Raw genomic sequence first — 20,827 nt, forward strand, 5'->3', positions numbered from 1 at the left:
ATAAGCATGGGCATATCTCATTTCCATGGAGATTATTTGGCTCCGCCCCCTTAGTCATGGTCTATAGACTTTGAAAATTTTGCTAAGTTTACATGTATTAGTTTGTGATTAGGTAGGTTCAAGGGGAACCATTAGTGGTAGGTCAATGTTGATTGGTGTTCAGTTGTATAAGCATTAGCAAATCTCATTTCCATGTAGAATATTTGACCCCGCCCCCTCTGTCATGGTCTATTTACTTTGAAACTTTTGCTTAGTTTACATGTATTAGTTTGTGATTAGATCACTTCAAGATGAACTGCTAAGTTAATGTTTGTGTTTAGGTTTGTTTAAAGGGAACGACTTATAATAAGCAATGGTATTTGGTATACAGTTGTATTAGCATTGGCACATCTCATTCCATGGAGATTGTTTAGCCATGTACCTTCAGTCATGGTTCATCGACTTTGAATATTTGCATAACTTACATGTTAAAGTATTGCAATTTTAATTTCAACATTTGCACTATCAAAATTAAAAAAAGGCGAGACATATCTCTGTGATAACAGTTTAAGTTATAATATGTGGTATTTTGCTAAAATTGACATTGTACTGGTGTATTAGATCGATCATGTAAGTTTTTTTTATCTTTTAGGTTAATGTAGCAGCCAGCCTTTCTCCTGGTGAATTGACTATGTCAATTGCATCAACTCGAGACAAGAAATTTGAAAAAAGAAAGATAAAGAAACAGTCAAAACAATTCAAGATTGCCAGAATTCAGAAAAAAAGGAAGCAAAACATCAATTCAAGAAAAGATATGGTAAAAGAGGGCAACACATATGAACAGCAGTTAGAACTATCAATACAAGAAGACCCTGACCAAGGAATTGACATTCCACAACCTCTGAAACTGGATGGAACTGAAAGTGATGTGTTCTTTGATCTTGAAACCACCGGATTAGACAGAAAAAGTGATATAATTCAGATAGCAGCACTGACGAATGTGAAAAAGTTTCAGAGATATGTAATTCCCCGAGTTAAAATAAATATTGAAGCCAGTAAGGTAACTGGGATAACATATAGCCATTCCACAAACACAATGTATGTCAGTGTTCAAAAGGTGGAATCTGTAACACTAGATAAAGCACTTCTAGATTTCATTTCTTTCTTGAAAGAATGTAACAACCCAATTCTAATTGGACATAATATTTGCAATTTTGAGATTCCAATCATAAATGAAAAATTAAAGGAATGTAAGCTTTTTATAACATTTTCAACTATTGTAAAAGGATTTATTGACACTTTGAAAGTTGCCAAAAAATATATTTCGAATACAGATATTCCTAACTTCAAACAGGAAACCCTTGTGAAGCATTTTTTAGGAGAAACATACGTAGCTCACAATGCTAATGAGGATGTTCAGTCCTTGCATAATTTGTGTGCAATGAAATTGGTACACCACATCAAATCTGATGATTTATATGCTTTTGTTTACCACAAATGTCTCGATTCTTACTCTGATATTTTAAAGAGGAAGGCAGTAAGTAGGCTGATCTGTGTAAGACTGGCGAAAGAGGGTATTTCTCTTAAACATCTTAAACTGGCTGCCTCAAGAGATTGCATTGGGATAAAATTTGTATTTGAAGACCATAAAGTTCCACAGAAGAGTGTGAAAGCCTTCAATGAATATTTGAAAGATGAAGAATGAATAACAGTTATATTGACATAATGAAGAACTTATTATCATATATATATTTGTTAACTTGATATGTCATTAATTGAATAAGAATACCTGGTAATTAGGGTTCAACAATAATTTGATCTGTCCATCAACCAGTTCGTCCATCCGTTTTGAATTTTGTCTCTAATGACTTATGTACCTTAATGATTTCAAAGATTATACTTGTAAATATAAAAAAGGAGATGTGGTTATATGATTACCAATGAGACAACTCTTCACAAGAGACCAACTGACACATATATTAACAACTACAGATCACTGTACAGCCTTCAACAATGAGCAAAGCCCATACCACATGTTTATTCACTAACACCAGAGGATGTGTCATACTGATGTACTACTGTTTAGGTAAAAGGCAAAGGTTAAAAACTAAGTTCAAAGTTGTGAACCCCATGCTATGCATGTGGTAAAGATCTTGTCTTGATTTTCAAAGTCTATACTTTGCATGTTGGTTCACTTGCATCAGACGGTCTGTGATTATAAACTATATGTACAACTAATTAGGTCAAGGATTAAGGTCAAAGTCAAGAACTCTATATGTATGGTCAAGACGGTCTATAACTTGAGAATAGTTTGAAGAAATGCAAATGTACACGCATGGTTATTCAGCACTGTCAAAAGGGATGTCATGATTATTGGGCAAATCTTTAAATAAAAAAATCGAAATAAATTACTGAAGTCAATTGTGGGATAGCTGAATTGGTCTTTGAAAAATATTGTGTTTGTTATACTTGAGAACAGCTTAAAGTTTATAGTGACCTTACATGGCACGATTATATATATGCATCACATTTGAAGGTGTGTCTCAAATAATGTCCATATAATCTTTGTCAATGGTAACGGTAAAAAAATGTAATTGATCAGTGAAGGGTACCCCAGGTACTTTGATTAAGGTCTTCCTCACTATTTAACATTGGAACCTTTACAGGGGGCGGGCAGAGATAGATTCCATCTCCTTGATGTCTAGTTTTATTTGGTCAATGCTACAATTATCTCCGTCTTTCTCTTCCACCATCAAACAGTATTTTTAAAGATAATTGAAGACAGGAAAAAAGTTGTGGATGACAACAAATTTATTGCTGCATTTTTGAAGGGTCTGTATACTACTAGGCTTTTGACTGTTTACCTCACTATTCACTTTTATTAAGATAGATTGAAAACATAAATATGACCTCTTAGATTTTTTGCAGTTATGGTTTAAAACCAGTTCACTCTTTTTTCTGTCATGCTTGAAGATATTATATAGATAGTTTTCCCATGACAAATTAATTACGATTATTTTTTTCCCGTTTGAATGATTTTCTGCAGGATGATTTTCTGCAGATTCGTGCTTCCACACTTAAGAGAGTTCATGCTAATAATAAGTTTCTGGTATTATTTGCCATGTTTGAAGATATTAACCATGACATTAGTTACAGATACAGATTTAATTTTGTTCTGGTCCCATGATTTTTTCTAGAATTTGGTCCCATAGTTTACACTACAAAAGTCAAAAAGTCTGAAAATACCAGTTTTTGTCTGAATTTGCATGAATTTTTACTCGACATTCTTAATTTGTCTGAATATTTTTTAAATATTCTTGACATAGTATGAATTTGTCTAATAAGGTTCTTGATTTTTCTTGACAAGTGTCTTGACAGTATGAACATTGTCTTAAAATTTCTCGACACTTCCTGTATCATCTGATAAGAGTCTGGATTTCTCGACCAATTCTTGACTGTCTTAAATTTGTCTCGATCTGTCTTGACATATTCTTGGCATTCTTAATATCGTCTGAATATGTCTCGACATATTCTTGACATTCTAAATAATGTCTGAATATATGTCTCGACACATTCTTGACAGTCTTAAATATGTCTTGACACTATCTCAACAGTATAAATTTCGCCTGAAATGTGAACAGACTTATTCTGCACTATTCATTCTGTTTATGACATTCTATTGCTGTTATATACTCCTTTTTATTATGACGAAACTAAACTTTGAAGAATCAAGGATTAATTTGGTATAGTAAGATACCCTTTTGGTGCAACTAAGTTGGAATACCCTGAATAATCCCCCATGTAGTTTAATTTTGATTTATTTTTATTAAACATTTAAGTAATTGTTTTCACTTGGAATATAAGTCGAAGGTATTGACAAACAGCATTTAGATTTTGGCCGTTCACAAAACTGCCAGTAAAATTTGCTTTACTAAAATAGGTGTCTTGTATCATGTGTATCTCTTTTGGACCCCACAATTCATCTTTTGGGTTTGTGTGGCTAAAAAAAGAGGGGGGCTTTCGTTTAGGTCAAAGAATTTGCTCCCATCTTGATTCAAAAACCTTATTAATTTTTTAGAACAACCCAAAAACATTTTTTATTCAAATTTGAGTGTTGAATTTTATAATTTTTTATCAAAAATAAATATTTGTGATAACTCCTTCCTGAAAAGAAAAAAATGTATAGATCTATATTATGCATGTCTCTTTGAGAACCATTTCATAAGACCGATGATTTCTATAGAAATCATTGATGGGACCCATTTTAAATACATTTTTTTTATTATTCCTGGAGTAGATAATAATTTTCTTTTAATCTTTGGGAATTATTCAATTTGTTTTTATGTTAAAATAATTAACTTCATAATTTTGATGAAGAAAATCCATTTCCATTCAATTTTTTTTCATCAAAATGATGATTTTCATTTTCATCTATCAACAAACTTTTTAAATTGTAGTGGCATGGTCGGTCAACTCAACTGATAAGTTGTATGGCTAATTACAGGTAAAGCAATAACTTCTATTTGACAGTTGCGTGTACTCTGGGGTGTGGAATACCTTAATTTTATGGGGAACATCCTGTCCATGTGTAATACTTAATATATTCCAACAGATGACATTACACAAATTTTTCTTCTGTTAAATGAATGATTTGTATATCATCATAATTTGCTATTTATATAAACCACATTTTGGTATAATAATTATTTACCATATCAACATTGAATATTATGAATGTAGAATGAAATATGTCTACAGTATGATTGGTTTGAATCATTTATAAGATTTAGGAATCAAAATTTGTAATTATTTAAAAACCAACATTGAAATTGTTTTATATCAACACACCCACATTTGAATTATTTTATACTTTAGATTTCATAGCCATATTTGCATTTGTAAAAATATTTATATACCCAAATTTTCAATTATTTTACATGCCCAACTTTTATTTTTGTTGTAAAGAAGTGTAACTTGAAACAACAGTATATCATATAAAGAGAAATAAAGATTAAAGTTATATCATGAATATTGGTCATGATTTGTAAAACTCAGAACTGTCAAGTAAATTTAAGACACAATTCAAAATGTTCAGAATATGTCAAGCCATACTGAGAAAAAATAAGAATGTCGAGAATATGTCGAGAAATTTCAAGACAGTATTCAAATGTCAAGAATTTGTCAAGAAATTTTAAGACCATATTCAGAATGTCGAGAATATGTCGAGTAAATTTCATACAAATTTAATATAAATGAGAATTTGTCAAGAAAAATTAAGACACAAGTCATACTTTTGGAGAATGTCGAGTAAAAGTTCATGCAAATTAAGACAAAAACTGGTCTTTTCAGACTTTTAGACTTTTGTAGTGTTAGGTACTGATGGCCTAGTAAATTTTCTTTTGTAAGGTTTGTTTACTTGTAAATCAAAAGAAATCATAATGTCTGTTCATCTGTCTATTAATGTTATTGATACAACTTCTTCAGTAAAACATTATTCGCAAGAAAAATATTTCATAATACCTTTTAGTATTAACAGATTAGGTGTTCAATATTTGCACCAGGAGATATTTGGACTTCTTTCTTTTGAATTCAAAAAATATTACTAATTTACCAATGAAGTTCCAGTCCAGTGAATTTTCAGCAATATATTGATCTGTATTGCTTTTTTTATGCCCCATTTATGGACATTATGTTTTCTGGTCTGTGCGTCCGTCCGTTCGTCCGTCCATTCGTTTGTCCGTCCGTCTGTCCTGCTTCAGGTTAAAGTTTTTGGTCGAGGTAGTTTTTGATGAAGTTGAAGTCCAATCAACTTGAAACTTATATATATATTTTTAGTACACATGTTCCCTATGATATGATCTTTTTAATTTCAATGCCAAATTAGAGATTTTACCCCATTTTCACAGTCCACTAAACATAGACAATGATAGTGTGAATGGGGTATCTGTGTACTATGGACACATTTTTGTTTTAGTTGCTTTTAAAATTTAAAAAATCTTGAATGATAAATTTTAATTGTAATTTATTTAGTTTGTTAGTAGTTTTTCTAAAATCTGTTTCAATAGAAACTTATGCCTTTTTTGAAATTGTATGGAATTGCAAGTAATTTTCTGTCTTGATAGCATGTATTTTAGGTATTTTGTATGCATTGAATTTTTGATATGTCGTAATATGTGTCTATATTGTTGTATGGGTGATTTGTATAAATCATTAGAGATTGTGTGGTATGTATTTGATTACTAAATATCAACTCTAAATAAATCTTTGAAGTGAATTGTATTGAATTGATTTGAATGAAACAGCCAGATATCTCAAACTTACCTCAAAAGACAACAAGTCATAGCCAGGTCAAGTGTTTCTTGCCAAAAATACAGTTATCGTCCTTCAGGTCTATGTTTAAGGTCACATGAAAGTCATAATTGTAAGGGGACACACCATCTCATCATATTACATCCATATGCCAAAGATGTAAGGCATAAGTCAAAAGACAAAAAAATGGTGACCTGGTCATGTTTCTTATGAAAAATGCATTAATTTGACCTTGAGGTCAAATTTGAAGGTCACACAAAGATAATCATGGTATAAGATGCTAAACTTCTCAATGATACATCTACATGCAAAATATATAAGGCCTAGATCAAACAACAAAAAAGTTATGGCTTATATGTACTATCAGAATGGAACTTGCTCTTATTTATTGAGGGGGGGGGGGGGTATGTTTATCTTGAATTTAAATCAATCTGACGGTCAGATTGCTCTAATTTTTTGCGAGAATAACAGACTGATAAAGTACTACAAATGGTTAGTTTTTGAAAAAAAAATAAACGACACATTTTTTTTAAATCAAAATTTTTATCTTAAAATATTTTACCAATCACAGTCATTTTTGGTTGCTTCATCTTAGACCCCCATTTTTAATTCAGACTAAAATTTGAATTTAGAAACAAAAACTTATAAGTAAAGGGTATCAATCAACTCAAAATTGCCTTATTCATCACTATCAATTTTGCTTTTGTCAATTCAGGCTAAATTTTCAAAAAAAAATAACATGAATAGCCCTATATCCATATTTCTGGAACTTCAAAAATCGACCGAAATTAGCATGTGACCCATGCCATATTTGGGTGGCCATAACTTTTTTACCAACGGTTCAAATCCTTAAAAATTTTTACATGATGCTCAGCTAGGCCTAACTTATCAATGATGTAAAAAAAAAGAAAAATTAAACGACGGTTTTTTTGGGGTATAGTGTTGGGTACCCCCTTAATTGTTATAACTGTCTATATTCACATACCCCTGATGTTTTTTTTAAGTTATAACTTTTTATAAAAAGTATAATTTAATTAATTGTTAAATTAGGGTGTATGCCTACCCTGATTTGCTGTGAGACAAAATGTTTTATAAATTAATGTTATTGTTATGTAAAAAAAATTATTTTATTCATCTTGCATGGAAAAGGATTTGTATTAATGTATAATAAGCTGAACCTTGACCCAACCACTTTTATTTATATATAATCAATATTAACAATAAAATCTTTAAATTGAATTTTAATCAAAATGATCTCGGATTTCGTTATACTACGTTATACTACATACGAGCCTCGTATGTAGTATAACGTAGTATAACGAAATCCGAGATCTATATATTTTAATTAGATTGTGAAGTAAATATGCATCATTCCTTAATACCTCATCCATATGTTATGATATCATTAAAAAAGAATAGCTAGTACTAGACATTTACTATTATTTTAATAATTATTACGTGTTAAATGCAAATGTGAACTATTTTACTGTCACGTCAAATCTTGCCCAAAGCAGGAAGAAGAAAAAATTAAAATTTCGCATTAAGGATAGCAAATTGATCGCCCCAACTCCAACCGGGGTACCATGTTAAGAAAAAAAAAAAAGAAACGTATAATAACGATATGTCACCCGAACTCAGTTTAGGTTATCATAATAATAGTAATAATAATAATAAAAAGAAAGAAACGTAGACTAACAATATGTCCCAAAACTACGTTCGGTGCCATAATAATAGGGGAAAAAAGAGGAAAAGCAATATGTCATCCGACATTCGTTTGTGGTGACTTTATAAGCTAAGAAAAAAAAATCGTGGTGCGATTTTGTTTTCTTTGTCGTTATTTCATTGTATAGATACAGATATCGTCACAACTTATGTCTATAAAAAGGTTTGTTCAGTTTCAAATTAATGATCTTAATTTTGTCGTTAATCAATTTATTATCGTATAACTTTAACAGGTTTAAACACTGAAGTATATAAATAGATCGATTTGTGTGTGTTGTTGACCCCGGTGATGTAATTATTAATAAAGAGTTATCTGTAACATTATCCCTTTAACAGGTGCACAGATGGTAAACAAATGTATTACCTGTTACATACAAATTTAATTGTTCAGAGTCATGTATCGAAATATAATTCAACTCAATGTTTTATTAAAGTCTCATCTCTCAACAAGTACAATCGATATTTATAAATTATAAAACAATACTGCATAAAATGAGAGCCATTCTATACAGAATTATAAGAGACTATTAAATTGCATAGATATACTACATCAAAATACGTACACAGACGTACCATGTTTTCATCTGAGGAATTTGGTTGTCATCTCAAGTATTAAAATTTTCAGCAACATGATATAAATAGTTTATAAAATCGTCATAAAGTGAACATCGTAATAAATAAAGGCAACAGTAGTATACTCCTGTTCAAAAGTCATAAATCGATTAAGAGAAAACAAAGGGTTATAACCTAAAACTGAGGAAACACATCAACTATAATAAAACATGCACTTCGTCTTCAATAAAACCATCACATAATTATATGGCACACTCTAAAACAATATTTTCATATCTCTCAGTTTCAATCCTCAGTGAGGCTACACCACATCTAAATTTTGCGTAAACACGATACGTTTTAAATATAAGAAAACTATTGCATTTGACATGTGTAATTGTGTTGTTACGGTAACACTACAATACACATGTTAACACATAAAGGCTATATACTACAGCCGAATACGGTAAAATTGAGAGGAATTTAAGAAATAAAAAACAACATCGTCCTGTTTTTTAACAATGGTTGAAAGTGTGACAGAGAGCAACAAATGACATCAGCGTAATGCAAATGATATATATTTTATACCTTTATATTTTTGTTTGTATTTTGGTCGCGGTTTTTGTTCGGTGAAGACGTTTATTTTCTTGTTTTCATACATGTTTTATATTTAAATTATTTTTCCTAGCAGGGGTAACTTTCCTATTCGAATAATTTTATGACCTAACAAATAAACTAATAAAATTATAGCCAGACACATTTACAACCCTGGATTCAACTCTGATTCATTCCATTTATAACTTCGTTATCTGTAGTATTTATTTTATTTCATACGATATTCCATTAACCCAAAATTGAATAGAATTAAATTAGATTAGGAATGAAATGTTACATAGACAGCAATCCTATTACACAACGTCAGTGTAATGGGAGTACCTTTCCGGTTTCATGGAATGTTAAAAAAAACTTAGTTTGTATTTCGGTCGCGGTTTTTGTTCTTGCGTCTGTGAAGATTGTTCTTGTTTTCTTACTTGTTTTATATTTTAATTCTTTTCTCTCCAAACAGGGGTGACTGGTGAATAGAAGTATGGTCATCATTGGGGAGTCCGTTTAGCTGTGCTGGATGTACAAATTTGCAGCCGCATCCGGTCAGAATGGGGACGTTAAATCCGATGCCGCGTGTGAATAGAGTGCCACGCTCTTTGCACGTTAAGAACCCTTGCAACAACTCTTTGAGGGGTCCGTAGGTGACCTGCAGTCACAAGGCTAAATTTCTGTCCATATCCAATTTACCCTCATTTCCTGTTTTGAATATGCATGAAATATTTGCCACTGGACGTTAAGCAACCAACAATCAATCAACCAATCCAAACTTTTGGAGTCGAGCAGACCTTATGAGTGTTATGTCAGAGGATCTTGTACATTCATGGAAATTGGAATCGCAAAGACATGATGATAAACTTATCCAACTTTATTAAAACTATTTTATGTAAGCATGTATCAAAAAAAGTAAAATAAATGAAACTAATTTACCGCTGTATAGGCGATGAGAGTAGCGATAACTTTCTCATGCGAAAATTTGGATAACCAAATATATATACTTAAACAAATTATAGCAAGACAAGTTTACAACCCCGGGTAATAACAACTCTACTTTGCATGCCTTCAATGTATAATTTTTATTTAAAACGATATCCCTAAGTTCTTCTGAATTGAATTAAATGCGAAATGAAATGTAACATCGATAGTAATACAATTACACAAATAAATTACAATACACACTACACTACCAGTATAAATAGTAAAGGCTTATTTATATTGTAGGTAGTATATACTAGTATAACTTTTTAAATCTTCTTATTTTTATATAAATGTATTCATCAATAAACATTTCATTTAAAAAGGCATCAATTGACTCCTATGTGAAATATAAAAAAGTTAAAAAAAAAAAGGATATTGAAAGGAAAACATACCTATTTCACTTTGAAACATAAAGTTACATGTATTAAAGATACAAAACAATAGTAGCAGAACAAATATTTATCAGTTCAATAAACGGTAGAATTTGTTAAAGCTTAATTTTTACCTTGAATCAAACAATAATAAAGGTATGATCCGGAAAATTGTATGCATATCCGTATAATACAGTGATTTAAATTTACAGTGTCACATAACTACCTGTAAACAAAACTAACAAAAAATGGCGCAGGCAGCTTTTAAAACTTGTGAAATTTGTGTTTCAAGTCCTGGACATAACTACTGTGAACAGTGTGACCAGTTGTTTTGTGATGGATGTAAAATATCTCATTAACGGACAAAAATGACAAAGAATCACACATTTTTGAGTGGCTCTAACATTAACCCGGAAGTTAAACAATACTGTAACGAACATGATGAAAACTTTATATATTACTGCATGGAATGTGATACACTAATATGTAAAATATGTGTTATTGAAAATCATAAAAAGCATGATTTATGTGAAATTAACACATCAACTGAAATAAACAAAGCTGAGATCGAGAGCGAAATAAATATAAAGCTGAACAAACTTAACACAAATATAATGGGTATCGAACAAGGAACAAATGCATATCAGTGTGATGTCGATGGAGTCATGCATGCCATAAGAAAAGAAGGCATACGGTTGAAAGAGCTTATTGATACACAAGTTGAAGATCTTATCAGATCAGTGAAAGAGCAACACACAACGCAACTTCAAACCTTACAGTCTATTGGTAATGCATTTAAGACTGATTTGAATAAGGTAAAGGAGCAGCACAGGATCTATCAAGAGGCACAACAGATAACAGAAACGTCGGCTTTGCTTCTAAAACTGAAAGAAATAAAGTCACAAATCGCTACTGTAGAATTAAAGCAGCTTACTGTCATGCCATCGGTAAAATATGTAAAAAACAGGGCACCAAGAAGTGAAATAAAGAAACTGATTGGAGATTTAACATTTGGGTGAGTTTGTTGTTAGTTATTGGGACACAAAGTTCAAAAGTCGTCAACTTTGGGATGCCATGGAATATAATTGTTATTTCATTGCATATGGCAAAATCCTAGGTACTTTATTCATATGATTTACACAACGTGACTTTGGCCCTTTTAATTAAATTACCTCCCTTAGTTGTAGATTGAAAATATAAATTATTCAACATTTGCAGATAATCCAGCGATCTATGTCTTGGGTCTCAAACTAACGTGTCTTTAAAAACTTCCTTTGGCGGATATTTACAAATATGATGTGTAATTCTAAGAAAAATGATTAAAATTTGACTATTTACGTAATGGGAAGGATAAACTCATCATGATTTTAAAAGAATTTAAGAAAGCAGGCGAGATAAAAGTTATTTAACTTGAAAATTCAACATAAAAGGTGTTTCCATACATGCGAACAAATCATGAAAATGTCTTGTTGTATCTTTTATCTTAATTTCTATTTTGAAACTTGTCTCTTTACGATTTTTCGTTATTTTATATATCGTGTATACTACAGTTTCGCTTCCGGTTTTTTTTATGCCAACAAATTGCTGGTGTGACTTAGGAATTGGAATATTTGCATTTTTATTAAAAGGGCAGGTATAATCCTATTGTAATAGCTGTCCTCGTGTTAAGACAACATGACCGCTTTGCCAATTAGCAAAGTCTCCAAATTTTGCCATATGGTAAATATTAAGTACAAGGTTCACTTTTGATAACAATTGTCGTTCTATATTCTGTAACCATAAGGTGCCAAGTTTTATATTAAAATTCTAGGCACATCAATTGTGTCGATCAGGGATGAGATACAATTTGTAAAATTTTGAATTATTCTAAATAATTATGAAGGCTCTCTAACTCAAGACACAAATACATGCAGCCATTATCGTCTGTTATCTGCTCTTTGGTCGGGTTGTTGTCTCTTTGACATATTCCCCATTATCATTCTCAATTTTTTGGCGTATTTTATAAAATCTATTTTGAAGAACCGATATTTTTTATGCTTTTCAACTTCGTTTCTTATTAACCCTTCTAACTGGTTTGATTTGTTGAGTGCCACTGATAAGTGTTATGTAGACGAATTGATTGTATGGCACCCAATTATGAGTCGGTAATTTAAAGAGTAATAATCAACACTTTTAAGGCACATGCATTCTCAGAAAGTGTTAGCTATGACTAAATTAGGTATGATTCATTAACATTTGAATGTTGATGCACACATAATATTATCGAACGCACATCGTTGACAAGATAATTTTTATTTTTCAGAGAAACGGGAAAGAGAGAAGAAAACCCGAAACTACAGGAAAATGATAGGTATGCATTCGTATTTACCAGTGAGCGATTAAATCGTCCACATATTTGAATTTCGGCATCCAAAATTTCAGTGAATCTATTGTATTTAAAATGAGACTATAAGGAGGAAATAGCATTTCCCCCACAAATATGGTCATTACGGGACATGTATTTGATACTTTACTATTCGAGGAAAGAGAAAGCAAACCAAGACTTATTTTTTAATACTTTTAGGTTTCTGAGAAGACATACCAATATAAATATGAGTAGAATGTGTTATCAAGAAGGAACTAATTTGTTGACATGAAATATCATTGATATATGACATTTTTGTTTTATTATTTTATGTTGAATAATGTTTATTAATTCGAAACACTAAGGATTTCCTTACCATACATGAATTAACAAAACCGTATTTTGGTACGACTTTTTGAAGTTATTAGTTTTCTTTGTTTTTAATATTTTTATATGAGCGCAATTGATGAGTATGATGTAAACGAAACACTCGTCTGGTGTACCAAATTATGACATTGTATCCTAAATAAATTTCTAGTTGAAATAGACGTGGGATCAACATCAATGAGACTGCAACTGAGGCCCCTCATGGGGTTGTCCAAGTAATCACATATTTTTTTGGCTGATATAATCACAAAATCATTAGTTATATTTTTTCAAAGAAGATAACCAAATAATCAAAAATACAGTCCTGGATTATCAAATAATCAAATAATCATGAAATATTTGGTTTGGTAATAAAATATTCTTAAAATGGCCAAGTTATAACATAATCGAAAACCCCATAAGGAGACTCACAACTCAACAACACATATAATACGCAAAAAAAACATCGACATCTTAAAACCTTAGACCTTATCGCTATTTAAGAATATGCGACACCTGAGAATTTGCGACATTTGAACTATTCACGACATACAACAAACACCCCTTTGTGGCGTCATACATTTTACGGAAACCTTTGTGATGTCCAGTAATGTCCGTGAAATAGTGATAAGGTGTATTGGATTCTTACTAATCGTTTGATATGCTATTTCTATAGAGACACTTCACCAAGAAGACAACACAGATACAGATGCTACAATTGCAAGTAAGTGTGATGATTTTGTTCTTGTTTTCATTTGATATATAACAGAAGCTTTGGACACAAAAAAGTCAACAAAATTCTAAAAAGGAAATTTTATCAAAAAGCAACTCAACTATTGAACACAATGCCATTTTTATTCACTCCTAAAATATTTTGATTGCTTTCAAATTTTTACATTTTTTGTTTATATTAGTCCAGGTCTTAGTTTTCTCGTTAAAATAATTTTACATTTGTCATGTCGGGACCTTTTATAGCTTGTTATACGATATTATTTTGACATTGTTGAAGGCTGTACTGTGATTTGTAGTTGTAGTTGCTGATGTTTTCGTCGTTTGGTCTCTGGTGGACAGTTGTCTCATTAACAAATATACAACATTTTTTATTTTTATATAGACGCAAACAACAAAAACAAAAATCGAGTACCCTACTTTAGTGAATATCCAATGATGTGCGTTCCTTTAGATCATACCAAACACTGAGATAGAGGGTTGCTGCTCACAAGGAAGCTTTTAAATTAAGATTTACAAGTGGTGAAGTTGAAATTGTCCCTTTGTAAATTTACGGACGCCATCACGAGAAGGTTGACCGTAATGGAATATCCGTTTTACAAATGACAACAGATATGTTCCAATTGTTGTAATAACAATCCCGTCCCCTTTTCTCCGAGTATGACTTACCGTTGTGTTTTGTGTATTGTTGTTTGTCTGTTGTCTTTTTCCTTTTTCAGCCATGGCGTTGTCCGTTTATTTTTAGACTTATGAGTTTGTATGTCCCTTTGGTATCCTTCGCATCTCTATTACAGATACTTTTCTTATTATTATCTTTTGTGATTAAAATCTAGATCGCTGCTTAATATCAAGTCGATATCTTTATAATATTTGTGTAGTAGATCAACATAATAACTTAATAGGCCAATATCTATTCGTATTTCTGAAATTTGTATTTCTAATTGACGTGCCTATCTAATGTTTTGTATACCCGAATATTATTATTGAAACTAAAGATTGTATATGTGCACTACAACATAATTGTATAGAATATGAAATATGTCTGTTTTATTTTAACTATTAATCTTTTGTACACATTGTATGGGAATAGTTTTTAATAAAACAACCATTAACTTTAATTTGTTTGAATTTCAGGACAGAAATTGTTTCTGGGTGAGTATTCCTGTTTGTATGAATTAACGATAAAAATACAGTGAATGAGATTGCCTTATGGCAAAAAATATTGACATATGATATATTCAAATGAACATGGAAAAATATAATTTTATTATTGGCATAATGGTTTAGCTTTACCATAGTAAATATTAAAATGACCCCAGTACTCGTCAAACATATGTTCTCAAATCACTCTAATAAAAACGGACAAAGGCCGTACTTTGACCTATAATGGTTTACTTTTACAAGTTGTGACTAAGATGCAGAGTTGTCTCATTGGCACTCATACCACATCTTATTATATACATATAATTTATTTATCTTCATCAGATATGTAAGCTATCTAAATTCAACCAGCTTGTTTAAAATGAATAGTAATATGGAATTGCATACGATTTATGACTAAATAAGATTCTCATATGGCCATTGTTGATTAATGTTAACAAAACGTTATGTTATGCAAGTCATTTCGATATTACAAGAAAACTGCCTTAATACTGGTTCTGCGTTTTGAAAAAAAAAACCAAAAATGTTTGCAATCCTAATAAAGGCCGACACCACAATGCTTTTATAACGTTATAACTATTTATATTATACAGCCTGAGTTACCAAATATGATGTTTTATAAAAGAGGGGCGAAAGATACCAGAGGGACATTCAAACTCATAGATCGAAAATAAACTGAGAACGCCATGGCTAAAAATGAAAAAAAGACAAACAGTCAAATAATAGTACATAAGACACAACATAGAAAACTAAAGAATAAGCAACACAAACCCCAACATAAAACATGGGATGATCGCAGATGCTCCGGAAGGGTAAACAATACGATGTAGAAAATGTAATAAATAAAACTGCGTTATTCTATACATTGATACTGACATTAGTTTACACATATATGTTTATCTTATTTAAAATTGAAAAAAGTGTGTATTTCCAAAAAAAAAACAAACGAAAGTCAATTAGGGGAATGTAACGACAAGACCAAGAAATTTTTTAATGAGAAGTTTAATTCAATGTTTCAGTGAATAGTTCCTTAAACTCATAATTGCTATATGTTGACGTGTACGGAATTGAATACAATTTCAAATATTCTTTGTTCTACTTTTGAAACATATTTCATAGTTATGTATGCTGTTTGGTATCTTATTTGATTGTTTTGTTGTTTATTTTTTCAGTAAACCTCCTATGTAAGTATTTGTGTCATATTGCTATCATATTTTAGAAATATGAGGTATGCATAAAGGAGAGAGAGAGAGAGAGAGAGAGAGAGAGAGAGAGAGAGAGAGAGAATTAGCGGTAATCAATAGATGCTAACATTTACGGCATTTTATCTCTGGTTGATAGTTGTGTCAGTAATAATTAAACCACCTTCTTTTTTTATATTAGTAAGAACTTTTGGAATTTTCAATGCTCTGCAAATTTTTGTTTAGATTTGGTCTTTAAACCGTTCTATAACCGTCTCTGCGATCTTATAGTAAATTCCTCGCTTCGAGATTGTTATTAAACTTTGGTTCGATCCACGGCGGGTCAAGCCAAAACTTAAAAATTGATTTTTGCTGTTTCTCATCTGAGAACTCGTCATTAAGGAGTAAGGTCAAAGACTGAATGGGTCGAAGTCGGATAAACGTGTCCGGGTAAGGTGACGTATCTTTCTGCGGACTGTTACATTGTGGGCTAGCACGTTAAAAATCTGACTCAACTTGGCGGTCTCTTAGGATTCATATCCACATTCATATTGTTCTCGTCTTGAATAATAAAATTGAGAAAGAAAATGGGGAATATGTCAAAGAGACAACAACTCGGCCAAAGAGCAGAGATAATAGGCATTTAATTTAATTTACCACTGACCGTTAAACAGCCATTCATCATCATAATCATTAAACGGTTTCTCGAGTCATGAGTGGTTTTACTGTAGCAGTGATATGCGTTGAAGAAGCGAAGTATAATTTGTTCGTATGCTATCATTTTTCAAGGTATTATTCCGTTTAAACCCGATTTTTTACATTATATCCGCATGAAATGTGATCAGATATTTTTGTCTTTACTAATACATGTAATATCAATCTCTTTCAATATTTTGCAGCAAGATGTAAGTACAATTTATAATCGTTTTCATGACAGTGTGGACGAGACCATTGCTTGGCGCGCTAAGGTTATCAATTGACTGGGTCAGATTAGGTGAATATTCGTCTGTAACGCCCTCTTTTCACATCGGACTTGTTATAGACATATATACTATTGGGTCGCGAAAGGTTCTAAACGCCTAAATCAAATAATATGAATGCCTAGCAGAGGACTAAACCTTTTGTGTTGATTTCAATGTTGAATACCTTGAAATTCTTTTTTCTTCTCGTGCACATGCTTGAACTTTACTCTTTTATTCTATTTAAATCCCCACTGGAAGGCCTCAGACAGACTGGGTGAGCGTAAAATCACTGTTATCGAAAGCCGAGGACAAACAAGTTAAAGGTAAATAATTCAGAAGTATTACCAACATAAGTATTGCGGTTGTCCAAACTGTTACGGGAATACCTCTATTGTGTTTATTAGAATAAGTATTGAGACTCTGACCCGAATTGAGTCATTGTATATAAAAAAAAATAACAAAATTTATTAGCATAATCAATTAGTAGTTCTGATATCACAAAAAGAGATTGAAAAATACCTTAGAACATCAAAGTGTAAGAGAATTTAATAGATGCAATATATATCGAATACCATATACTACTATCTATTTTACACAGTTAACAATAATATACGAATGAGGAATACGGCAACTTTATTTTGCAGTATCCCTAATTAGCAATGTTTTTTTTTATTATTATCAATACAATTTCATTATAAAGTTGAAAGAAAATTAATTTTGTATCAATCTTATACAGTTTGACAAAAACTTAAGGGTGCCATCATATCGAAACTGAAAGGTAAGGAGAATATATGTAGAATTGTTACCAATTTAGTGTCTGTTTCAGTTTTTGTTTACCTAAATTAAATCGAATCTCAAAAGTTTATTTGACTTTCATCCGTTAAAGTGGTAAGTACACTTTTACAGGATCATGAATACAAAAAGCAGCTAAGCAGTGACAATATCTAAATTACAGTCAGTTGGGTTTGTTTCCCCCATTTAGATCATTTTGGAAGGTTATCAAAACCGTACCAAATTATCTCGTGGTATTTGATAAAACTTAATATAAACTGACGTTTTCTATTTTATCCTATCTTTTTTTTTCTGTTCGTTAATGTAATGCATTTATTTTTCAATGTATAATCTCGTATAAACCTGATTTTTCCCCTTTATATCCGCATGAAATGTGATGATATTTTTTGCTTACTAATATTAATCTCTTTTTAAATTTTGCAGGAAGGGGTATGTATAGTTTACTATGGATATTTTGGTTATTACTGAGAAACTGACATCACCATAGCAATTAAACCTGAAAGCATTTAAAGACAAACAACAGTTAACGACATACTACATAGAAAACTAATAACAGATCATCCCAATACATCATTACCAACAACTGCATGTGTTCTGGAACGATTTACGTACTATATTGTTCACATGTGGAACCAGGCGTGTTGTTCTTGAAAGTACATTCGTTGATAACATACATTTTGGGATGCGATGTTCCAATCAAGGAAAGTAGTAACGGATTGCTGCTCCGACAATTGAAACACATCATTGATCATCGATGACTCAGATATTGATAACAGTCAACCAAATCCCGCCATTGTGTTATTGTGCTATGGTTATTTGCATATCCTTGTCTTTTATTTTTGCTACTGTTCTTTGTCTGTATAGTGTCTATATGCCATTTTTTTTTGTTAAAATGGTTAGTTGTTTTTATAGTTTAAGATGATAAAACAACGTTGACTGCTGTACCCCAATTTTTGACATTTTGACCTTTTATGTCTGTTTGTTTTGCTTACACATCGTTGTCAATACAATGGAGTTCTATTCGTATGCCATACATTTGAGAGAACTTCATATACAGGAGTGTGCTCCTTACGCAGAAACTGCCCTAACAAAGTTATGAGGAGGAAAGATAAAAAATGACACACCGTAAATTTTATGGACACCATCACGAATTGGTTGATCCATACGATATGTCTGTGTCTAAACTAACTAATGACATTTTTACCACGTCTTTAATTGTGGTTTACCATTTACGTCGTCTGCTCTTTTAAGTACCGAACATGACCTATTCCCGAATATGACTGTTTTACTGAGTGTGAATTCGCATTGCTATAAGAGCCCATAAGATCAACCTCGGTTTTTCATTGGTTTTGCGTTTCTCTCTATACATCTTTTTATGAAGTGTTTTTTTTAGTTGTTTGTCTTTTCCATTGTTTTCGTCAACTATTGATTTGTTTTGTCATAGGTTTGTCGATTTCTCTCGACTATTTTGAATATCCCCTTGGTATATTACGTCTATCTTTTTTATATTCAATTGTTTTACTAGCTTGTTCTGAAATAACTATCAATTTTGTTTTTATGTTATTTACCATGTAAACTTTATTTTACACTAATCATCCATATTTAGCATGTTTAAATTTAAGGACTTTAATTAGTCCTTAGTCCTTAAAGATATTTAGTGTTTACCTTCATTATATTTGTAGTATGGGTTGCTGTTTGTAAGTACAATTCAATATATCCTTATTATTATTAATACTGCGACCTCAACTTAACTCAGTGTATTACACAAATGACAAATGATTTGAACAGAAAAAAAAAAATTTATAACTTGACAACCGAGAGGAATGTTTCAAGTTGTTTAATTATGTGGTAATATATTCAAATAAGAATATAAAACCTGACCTGAGTAAAACCCACATAACTTTCGTGTTAGGTTGTAAATGTTTCGTGATGTAAATACTTTGTGAAGTTACGTTCTAAAAATCCATCTACACGAATGGCATAAACTTTAATTAGTCCTTAAACACGTAAAGAGTTATATGACCAAAAAGAGGCACAAAAGAACAATTAAATCTACCTACAGTCAAAATGATCTGAAGGAGTTAGAATATAGAAAAAAATATTTGCTATGATTGCATGCCAATGAGAACTGTTCATAAGAGACCAAATGACACAGAAATTGACAACTTTAGGTCATTGTACGGCCTTCAACAATGAGCAATGCACATACTGCCTTTGTTGGAACTTTATTTTGTTAATTAATCTCTTATATACTAATGACGTGCAGATTGACTGCATTCTGATTCCCACTTATTACGGCTTCCATAATAAAATAATCAAATAAACCAGAACAAACATACTGCAATTACCAGGATATCGTAAAATTAAACAGCTTTGAATTGTTAAGATTGCATTAATTAACTCATGTTTCAATTTAAAGAACATAAGGCCCCTCTTTCATTCGCTCTATCAACACTCAGGTAAAATGATCATCCCGACTACTCTGCTGAATACCTGAATTCTAAATAAAATGTTTGAAAATTGTATATGTAACTGCATTCCCTTTGTCTGTGCAGAAACCGTACGTATATTAAGAAATACAAGTCCTCGATTAGACAAGATGTGAAGCGACGAAAAAGGGTAAACTAACGACGACGAACATTTATGGTCCTACATGCGGGGTTTATGTTGGCAGTGCACATAGTAGATATAAGAAGATGTGGTATGAGTGCCAATGAGACAACTCTCTATCAGAGTCACAATTTGTAAATATAAACCATTATAGGTCAAAATATGGTC

The 20,827-nt window shown here is 31.4% G+C and overlaps 1 protein-coding gene across 1 annotated transcript; it reads left to right on the top strand.

The window, feature by feature from the left end:
- Positions 1-10,737: 10,737 nt before the first annotated feature.
- LOC127715317 (tripartite motif-containing protein 29-like) lies at positions 10,738-15,239 on the top strand. The gene is made up of 4 exons (XM_052221359.1): positions 10,738-11,529; positions 12,817-12,864; positions 13,901-13,948; positions 15,088-15,239. Exons 1-4 carry the CDS (start codon positions 10,883-10,885, stop codon positions 15,107-15,109), a joined length of 765 nt encoding a protein of 254 aa, XP_052077319.1. The 5' UTR covers positions 10,738-10,882; the 3' UTR covers positions 15,110-15,239.
- The last annotated feature ends 5,588 nt before the right edge of the window (positions 15,240-20,827 follow it).

The sequence above is a fragment of the Mytilus californianus genome, unplaced genomic scaffold (genome assembly GCF_021869535.1).
Source record: "Mytilus californianus isolate M0D057914Y unplaced genomic scaffold, xbMytCali1.0.p SCAF_9, whole genome shotgun sequence".
Lineage (NCBI taxonomy): Eukaryota > Metazoa > Mollusca > Bivalvia > Mytilida > Mytilidae > Mytilus > Mytilus californianus.